The 11,121-nt window shown below is 31.8% G+C and overlaps 1 protein-coding gene across 1 annotated transcript; it reads left to right on the forward strand.

The window, feature by feature from the left end:
* The first annotated feature begins 9,761 nt into the window (after positions 1 to 9,761).
* Positions 9,762 to 11,121, forward strand: LOC143585430 (light-inducible protein CPRF2-like). The gene is made up of 5 exons (XM_077067218.1): positions 9,762 to 9,983; positions 10,560 to 10,626; positions 10,776 to 10,905; positions 10,977 to 11,052; positions 11,110 to 11,121. Exons 1-5 carry the CDS (start codon positions 9,762 to 9,764, stop codon positions 11,119 to 11,121), a joined length of 507 nt encoding a protein of 168 aa, XP_076923333.1.

Raw genomic sequence — 11,121 nt, forward strand, 5'->3', positions numbered from 1 at the left:
ATTGTGTAACATTTTTGATTATGTTACATAATCGATTAATTTTCGATTATGTTACATTTTTTATTATGTTATATAATCGATTATGTTACATTTTTTTATTATGTTACATAAACGATTATGTTACATTTTCGATTATGTAACATAATCGATTATGTTACATTTTTTTATTACGTTACATTTTCGATTATGTAACATTTTCGATTATGTAACATTTTCCATTATGTTACATTTTCGATTATGTAACATTTTCAATTATGTAACATTTTCGATTATGTGACATTTTCGTTTATGTTACATAATCAATTATGTTACATTTTGAATTATGTTACATAATCGATTATGTTACATTTTCGATTATGTTACATTTTCGATTATGTAACATTTTGAATTATGTTACATAATCGATTATTTTACATTTTCGATTATGTTACATTTTCGATTATATTACATAATCGATAATGTTACATTTTTTATTATGTTACATAATCGATTATGTTACATAATCGTTTATGTTACATTTTCGATGATGTTACATTTTTTATTGTGTTACATAATCAATTATGTTACATTTTCGATTATGTTACATAATCGATGATGTTACATAATCGATTATGATACATTTTCGATTATGTTACATTTTCGATTATGTAACATTTTCGATTATGTTACATAATCGATTATGTAACATTTTCGATTATGTTACATTTTCGATAATGTAACACTTTCGATTATGTTGCATTTAGATTATGTTACATAATCGATTATGATACAGTATCGATTATATTACATTTTCGATTATGTAACATTTTCGATTATGTTACATTTTCGATTATGTTACATTTTTTATTATGTTACATAATCGATTATGTTACATTTTTTATTATGTTACATTTTCGATTATGTTACATTTTCGATTATGCTAAATTTTCGATTATGTTACATAATCGATTACGTTATATTTTCGATTATGTTACATTTTCGATTATGTAACATTTTCAATTATGTTACATAGTCGATTATTTTACATTTTCGATTATGTTACATTTTTTATTATGTAACCTTTTGGATTATGTTACATTTTCGATTATATTACATAATCGATAATGTTACATTTTCGATTATGTTACATAATTGATTATTATACATTTTCTATTATGTTACATTTTCGATTATTTAACATTTTCGATTATGTAACATGTTCGATTATGCTACGTTTTCGGTTATTTAACATTTTCGATTATGTTACATTTTTGATTATGTAACATTTTCGATTATGTTTCATTTTCTATTATGCAACATTTTCGATTATGTTACATTTTTTATTATGTTACATTTTTTATTATGTTACATTTTCGTATGTTACATTTTCGATTAGGTTACCTAATCGATTACGTTACATTTTCAATTATGTTACATAATCGATTATGATACATTTTGATTATGTTACATTTTCGATTATGTTACATAATCGATTATGTTACATTTTCGATTATGTTACATTTTCGATTAGGTTAGATAATCGATTACGTTACATTTTCGATTTTGTTACATAATCGATTGTGATACATTTTGATTATGTTACATTTTCGATTATGTTACATAATCGATTATGTTACATTTTCGATTATGTTACATAACTGATAACGTTACATTTTTTATTATGTTACATTTTCGATTATGTTACATAATCGATTATGTTATATTTTCGATTATGTTACATGTTTTATTATGTTACATAATCTATTATGTTACATTTTCGATTATGTTACATAATTGATTATTTTACATTTTCGATTATGTTACATTTTCGATTACGTTATCCCTAATTTCACTCCATTTCTTATTTGTAGGTGCATATGTATGTGTGTAGGTACGTATGTTTGTATATGTGTATGTATGTTTGTATGTGTGTAGGTACGTAGGATTGAATGTGGCTCGGTACATTTATATGTTTGTAGGTATGTTTGAATGTGTAATTAAGACATAAATATAACCAACCTACATATATGTATGTAACATCATATGAAAGGGAGTGAAATTAGAGATTAATGGAGTTATACCTTCACTTCTCGCACTTCTCACTGTAATATCACTTCTTGCAAGATCCATCCCCTATATATATATATATATATATATAACTATCTATATAATTGCCTACCATAAAATTCTACGTGTCGCTCTCAGGTTGTTCCCCCCATTTTCTAGAGCCACCAGATTGATTGATTTCTAAATGGAGGCTTCTTATGCATTTGACCCAAATTCGCGGGTATGGGTCACACCAAACCCGAATAGTCTTTAATTGGGTTATAACATCTCATTAATTTATGAAACTCTTTCATAATCAAACAATAATTGTTGCGGGTCATGGGTCTCACTAAACCCGGATAACTCCTAAATGGGTTATAACATCTCATTTATTTGTGAAATAACCCCTTAATCATCAAAGAATAATTTTCACGGGTTATGGGTCTTACCAAACCTTAATAGCCCTCAAATGGCACAAATGGGTTATAATTCACTTATGAAAAATATAGGTTAAGTTTTATAAAGATCATATCATCATCATCTTCATCATCATCTCCATCACAATCATCGTCATCAATATCATCATCACCATCACCATCACCACCACCATCACCATCATCATCTTCATAATCACCATCATCATCATCCTCATCATCATCACCATCACCATCATCATCACCACCACCACCATCATCATCATCACCATCATCGCCATTACCGTCATCATCACCATCACCATCATAATCATCAGCATCATCATCATCATCATCACCATCATCATCATCACCACCATCACCATCATCATCATCCTCACCATCACCATCATCATCATCACCACCATCATCATCACCATCACCATCACCATCACCACCATCATCATCATCACCATCACTATCATCATCATCATCATCACCATCATCATCACTACCACCACCATCACCACCATCATCATCACTACCACCACCATCACCACCATCATCATCATCATCACCATCACCAATTCACCATCATCATCATCATCATCATCACCATCACATCATCAACATCATCATCAACATCATCATCACCATCATCATTACCATCACCATCACCGCCACCATCATCACCATCACATCATCATCATCACCATCATCATCATCATCATTACCATCACCATCACCACCACCATCATCATCATCATCATCACCACCACCATCATCATCACCATCACCACCACCATCATCATCATCACTATCACTATCATCATCATCATCATCACCATCACCATCATCATCACCATCATCATTACCATCACCATCACCGCCACCATCATCATCACCATCACATCATCATCATCACTGTCACCATCATCATCACCATCACCACCATCATCATCATCTTTTCGATAATCATTCTGATATTGCTAATTTCAAACTGATCATTCTCATGTAATCAAATATTTCACCATTAAAATCAGTTAATGAGTTGTTTAAATAAGTAAAATCCCCAAACAACACACTTCCCCAGTATTAATTTCATCTGCTGTAGATAGGGGTGCAAATGAGACAAGATTTATCGAGCTCGATCGTTTTATATTAATAAGTATTTATTATTTTGGACTTCTGTAGTTCTATGCATTAAATTTCACAATGCACTGTCGAGCTTGAGCAGAGCGTTAGTTCAAGACTTTTCTTAACATGTAAAAACAATAAATGTATACAAAAAATAATTAATAAATAATAAAGCATTCGAGCCCGAGCTTGGCTTGTTTACACCCCTAGCTACAGATGAAAAAAAGCTCATCAAACATATAAATCCCCAATCACCAAATCAATTATTTAATCAAGTAGTGGATTTTGCCCCAAATTTGTTAATAGCAGCATTCCTTTAAACAAGCATAGTAAAAACTCATTATAATTCAAATCAGTAAAAATATAATTAAACCCTAATTCACTTCATATCTTCTATTAAATCAGCAAAAACTCGTAATAACTGAAATCAATAAACATAACTAAGCCCAAATTTACTTCATATCAATAATAAATAAACACAAGAATATTCAATAAATCAGTAAAAACGCATAACAAATGAAATCAGTAAACATAATCAAGACCTAATTTACTTCATATCCATCAACACATGCAAACCAAAAAAAACCTCAACAAAATCAGCAAAAACTCACAATAATCAAAATCAATAACCATATGTCACACCCTCAGTTAGGGTCTAGGCGTGTGACCAATAGTTGGTACCTGTTTTGAAAATAAAGTAGAGTTTTAGCGAAAGTCTTTTTAGTTTATAATAAAATTTTAGTTTATATTTTGAAATATTAGTTTATTTGTAAAATATAATAAAATATTTGATTTAATAGAAAGCTTCTCGAATAATAGATATTCGAGGGTTTGATTTATAAACCTTGCTTGATTTTATAAAACTTGTTTAAATATGTTTGCAATATTTTAATAATTTAAAATATTGAGCCATCTCTACCTTGCGAGCATCTATCTCCATGAGTTGGATATAATTTCATGCTACCTGTGCTAACTTTATTTCCTGAAATATTTTGGAAGGGAAAATACGTCAGCGATATGCTGGTGAACCGTTGACTCTAAAAACATTTTGTAAATCTTTCTTTGACTGACAAGATAGTTTTCTGGAACATTTTCAGCAGAAACGTCTCTAATTTCTGGGATTTGTACCACTTGGCATACACACACAATTACGGTTCTCCGGTAACTGATGCCCATTGGGAACTGACGCCCATTAGGAACTGACGCCCATTGGGAGCTGATGCCCATTGGAGAAATTTTATTATGATCTCTAGTCTGCGGCCACGTAGCCTTGACTGATAGACTAGATTGATTATGTTTGGATCCAGACACATGTGTAGTCGGTCTGAGTTTGTTTTTATTTTCTATCTTGTATTTTAATAGGGATCACGTAATCCCATAAATATTTATTTGACTGTCTTTGTTTAAGATAAACAACCCGTTTATCTTGACTGAAAAAGATTTAACGTATTCACCTGTGACTGTCTGTTCTGAATGATGTGGTGATCTCGTTTGAAAACCTTTGTGAATGAATGATTGATTGAATGATTGACCTATAATAAAATAGGTTTATATAAATACCCGGATCGTCTCTTAATCCGGCTACAGACCTTTAGTCTGGTTTTGATAACTTAAACCTTGAGTGATCATTTGTTTGTATAAGATACTTTGGACATGAATCCTTTCTCTTTATTTGCTAATCATGTGTTATGTTTCTTCTTCAAGAAGAAATGTCTATGATATGTTTCTTCTTCAAGAAGAAACGTCATTTGTCTATAACCTTTGCATATAAAATCTCATGTTTCTTAATCATAATGAAACACTATTTTTAACTATACCTCTTGTAGGTAAAACTTATCTTTCTTACTCTTGAATAAATATTATTTTAACTATATTTCCATGTATATATGAATACTTATATTTCTTAACTATAAAGAAGTTATGTTTTTTTTGAACGGCCAATTAAGTAACGCTGGGTACTCCATACACGGCCCCCATTGGCTAAAGGTAGCCCGAGCCGGCCACTAGTCATGACGGACGGAGCCCCTAGCGGTCCACCTGTTGAGGGATTCACCGGATAAAACCCGACCCCCACGCCTGCCAAACGGCACGACAGCGAGGAGCCGGTAAAACCGGGTGAGATCAGGACTCGAACTCTGGCAAGCCAGGGTCATCCCTCATATCTCCCATATAAATTGGTGGTAGTGAGGTTTGAACCCCCTACCTTTCACTAGTAAAGTGAGTGCTCTACCATTGAGCCACATATGTTTTAGTTATAACATTTGTTTATATAAAATTTTGTATTTCTTAAATTATAAAGAAATCTTATTTTATTATTATCTTTTGATTTGATCAAGGTTTAGGCTATACCCTGACTAGGGTCTAAGCCTTGAGATAATAATATTTTATTTGGACAGAACCCCTACCTTGCTTAGCTTATTATTTTCTAGATTCTCGGGCAACACTTCGACGCTTGCACGTATATTGAGAATCTTGATCAACAACTCCCCTGCACGCAAATCGAGGCAACGTTCGGGGGTCTCCGGGTCGTGTACGTACTTCGAGGCGGGACGTCGGGTCGTCTCGGGTCGGCACGGTTTACGAGGTCGTCACGCATTACGAGGTCGGCACGCAAAACGAGGCCGTCACATGTTACGAGGTCGGCAGGCAAAACGAGGCCGTCACATGTTACGAGGTCAGCACGCAAAATGAGGTCGTCACGTGTTACGAGGTCGGCACGCAAAACGAGGCCGTCACGTGTTACGAGGTCGGCAAGTAAAACGAGGTGTGTCGGTCGTCGGGATTGTCGGTACGAACTTCGAGGTGTCTTCGGTATATGGTACAAATTATGAAATTATAATTTGTCGGGTCGGTGGCACGGTAATCGAGGTAGAGAGAGAAAGTTTTTAGAGAGAGTGTGGGATTTTGGTGTGTAAATGAATGAGCCGATGCCCTCCTATTTATAGTTGAAATCCGGTCCCATCGCGATACGCGATGGAACCTTTCTATTGGTATCGCGATGACACATGTTACTCAGAGAGTGTCACGTGTCGCCACGTGGAGAACACGTGTCACTTTCTTAAACACCCTCTGCAACGTGTTGACACGTGGAGGACACGTGTCATTTTCTAAGACACCCTATGCCACGTGTTGACACGTGTCGTACACGTGTCACTTCCCTATTACCCTAGTCATCGCGTATCGCGATGGCATAATGTCTTGAGCCATAGCGTATCGCGACACCGCCCTTTTTGGGTTTTCTGTGACGTTCCTATCGCGTATCGCAATGTCTTCTTGGCTATGCCCATCGCGTATCGCGATGGGTTAATAAATCAACGTTCTTATTTTTAATCCCTTTACTTTTATTAACTTGTCATATTTGGATCAAAATTTTTGGGATGTTACACCATACTTCATATCAATCAACACATACATAATAACTGAAATTAATAACCACAACTTAGCCCTAATTTATTCCATATTCATCAACACACGCAAAAACAAACATATCAACAATCAAATAAAATAAAACTCAACAAAATCAGCAAAAACTCACAATAATCAAAATAATAACTAAAAACTAATAACACAAGTTAGCCCTAATTCATTTCATATCCATCAACACACGCAAAAACAAACATATCAACAATCAAATAAAAAAACCTCAACAAAATCAGCAAAAACTCACAATAGTCAAAATCAGTTTCTATAACTTATCCCTAATTCACTTCACATCAATCCACACGCACACACACAAACACAAACTTCAATCAAATCAACCTCACCTATTGTTCTTAAATATTATAATAATAATAATAATAATAATAATAATAATAATAAAACCAAGCCCTAATTCACTTCAAATTAATATAATCTACCTCACCCACTGTTCTTAATAATAATAACAATAATAAAATAATAATAATAATAATAAACTCACCACAACCAAGCCCTAATTCACTTCAAATTAATAAAACCAACACCTCACATTAACTCCAGCCCACCACTCAACGATCCACACGAGCTCCAACCACAACAACTAAATGTACCCCCCCCCCCCCCCTCGGTTGCTTGTCATACCCCCACTTGAAAAAATCAACTTTCATATTACCCCTTGAAATTATATAATTACCAAATTAGCACAAAAATAAGGATTTCGTATTATTTTTTATACAAGTTGCATTTTATTATGATTTCGAGTTTAGGGCTTCGGGTTTAGTGTTTAGGGATCAGGTTTAAGGTTCGGGTTTCGGGTTTAGGGTTTAGAGTTTAGGGTTTAGGTTTTCGGGTTTAGGGTTTTAGGTTTTCGAGTTTCGGGTTTAATTTGTAAAAGATAAAGAGGTAAAATAAAGATATTACAAATATATTTACTATTAAAATAAAAAAAGATATTATAAATATTTACAATATTAATACTAAAAAATAAATTAATAGTAATACTTGTTAGTTTTTAATTTGATACATGTAATGGAGATTATTAAGTGAAAAAAATGTTGTACGGACTGATATGAATATAAATAATGTTAAGAGGTAATACTAATTATGTTTGACCAGGCAATTTAAAAATGTTTAACCAACTTAAACGTTTGACCAACAATTAAATATAAAAATCAACTTTAATTTAAATTTGGAAATTTAAACTTTTTAAATCAAATCGTTTTAGAAAATAATAAATTGTAGTGATTGTAAGTTTAGACGTTATGGAATATTGACCAACTATTTACAAATTTCAACTTTAAATTAAATTTGGAATTTAAAATTCAAATTTGTAATCATTTTAGAAATTAAAAAAAAAATAGTCGTGGTAATGCTACATGTTTTTGATTTTTAAACCACTGATTTACAAAATGTTCTAATTGATAAACGGAATATTTGAATCGTGTTACCGGAAAAACGAAATAGGGAAATCTTCATTATATCTTCGATTTTGGTATAGAACCTAAAGAGATTATAAGAAAATCATATAATAATTAATATAAATACAAACAAAAACGGAAAACAAAAACAATTGTAAATGAAATAAGGAATAATATGATAATCAGACATTAAAGTAGCGAATAAAACTTTACCGGAAAACCGTAATAACATCAAAATATCAATTCAATCTTCGATTTTGATATACAACCTGAAGAGATTATTACAAAATCATATAACAATTAAAATAAATATAAAACCTTATCGTAAAACTTTACCAGAAAAAGATATAACATTGCCGGAAAATCATATAACATTGTTGGCCATTAGAGTATAATATATAATCTTACCGGAAAACGATTAATCCCGATCTACATTACCGGAATATAGAAGATGGTTGAGTTAGTAAGCCGAGAGAGAGAGAGAGAGATTAAAATGATTAGTGTTGGAAAATCTTAAGGTTTAAATATAGTGTAGAGATGATTTGGCAATAATAGGAAATGTGACGTGACAGCATAATAGACAATTGAGTTGGATGCATAGGTGGATAGGCTAGTAGAAGGGCATGTGGAGCATTGGTTTTGCTTTAATAGATTAGTAAGATTTGATAATTGATATTGATAGGTGACCAAAAAGTAAAGGGGCTATTTATGTCATATTTTAAAATGTAAAATTCTGGAAAATTTGGTGTTTGACTAAAGTCAACACAATCTTTGATTTTAATAGAAAATACAAGAGATCGTGATTTTCTGCTTCATTATTTTTTCACATTAACCTCCTATAAATACTCATTTACAATCAAATCAATTCTTATTACATGAATGCATGGTAGCAAATATGTTCTAGATATAAGTCTATTAGATATGCTCATAATCGGATAGAATATTTTTTGGATAGCATTTTAAAAATATTGAACTTGATTTATTTTAAATAAATACGGCGAATTTTTTATAACTTTTTTCGTCTATCCCAAGGTGTCATGTCGACTTATATAAATCAAAAAAATATTTAATGAAATTAGTTTTTCTTAATTAACTGATTTATTTTAAATCATTGTTTATTTTGTTTAAATTAGCCGTAAAAGGAAACTATAAAAAATGATAAAAGAATTAGAGAAAAATGATTTAAATTCAAAATTGAGGCTCTAAATATAGCATGCATATATTTTTAAATGGTGCATATATATATTCCATTGCAATATTGTTTATATATATATATATATATATATATATATATATGTGTGTGTGTGTGTGTGTGTGTGTATGGATCATCCTATTCATCAAAGAACAAGTCATGTCCGAGTGGGATTTAGAAAGCTTCCTCCAAGACCCATGGACACCACCAGAATCTCCATCTTCACCAAATGACGTCGTCATTGTCGATCAAAGTCAGTCATTACCAACCACTGATACTTTAGGTGCAGCTGCGACGATGTCGCAAAATGATCCGGAAGAGTGCCAGAGATACCTCAAGAGGCAACTTGAACTAGCGTGTGCATTTGTTGCTTTCACTAAGGTTTGCTTATATTATTATATGTTCATACTTTTTAATAATGTTGTAAAAGTAGCGAGGCGAGTTTCTTTAACACCACCTAGTTACTAAGAATCGATCGAAGTTAGTCAACCTCAGGTCCTCAGCCTAGATCACATCTAGTTGGCCAACTTGGGCCAATTTTGACTTAAAAAAATAAAACATAATTCCTAAATCTGTAATAGTAAAGAAAAAATATCATTTTTTAACTAACAATTAGCAATTTTTAGAATAATTTAGTATTTAAAGATGTACTTCTCTTATTTACGTTGATATTCACTTACTTTTTTATAAATATTAATAAATTTATGATATTTGATATTTGACATATATTAATAAATATTAATAAATTTGAGAATAATAAATTATTTTTTTATAAATATTAATAAATTTATGTATTTCTCCACAAATTAATTTGCTTTATATTTACCATTTCCGAGTACTCCAAGTACACTTAACTCCTCAGTCAACCGTATGGGTTCACCTAGCGACTTTTACAACCTTGTTTTTTAATAAGAGATTTTATAGGATGATAATTTTATTTAAGGTTTTTTTATATAGGAATCTTCTAAAAGAACTCAAGATTTCACTGCTCAACAGGACATTGGATCACAGGCTCCTTCTATAGGTTTGTTAGAACAATTGTTAAACCATAATACCAGCAATCTAATATATGTTTTAACTTTGTGTAACTTTCTTATTTCTTTTTGTTATGAGTTTATGAGCTGAAAGTGTACATGTGTTTGTTTGTAACTTTGTATTGGTTGATAATATTAGTGTTTGGTGATGAACCTGTTATACAAAACAACAATGTAATCTCAGTGGAATCGACAACAAGTGGATCATCGAAACAACTATCAGAAAATACTCAGAATGCAGACGCTACGGATGTCAAACGTGTTAGTAGGTAAGTTGCGCTAGGTTGACTCGCCAACACTTTTCTTGTCGGTTATTGAAATGTAATTATTGTTTTTGTAGAATGATATCGAACAGAGAATCCGCTAGACGTTCAAGAAGAAGAAAGCAGGATCAGTTGGCTGAGCTTGAGGCAAAGGTCTGCTTCTTTAATGTTTGTTTTTTTTACAAGATGTCAAATGATATTATGTTTTAGAAAATAGTATAG

This window comes from Bidens hawaiensis, unplaced genomic scaffold, assembly GCF_021521415.1.
Source record: "Bidens hawaiensis isolate Kalapana, Puna unplaced genomic scaffold, B.hawaiensis_p1.1 tig00033844_1, whole genome shotgun sequence".
In the NCBI taxonomy this organism is placed as follows: Eukaryota; Viridiplantae; Streptophyta; class Magnoliopsida; order Asterales; family Asteraceae; genus Bidens; species Bidens hawaiensis.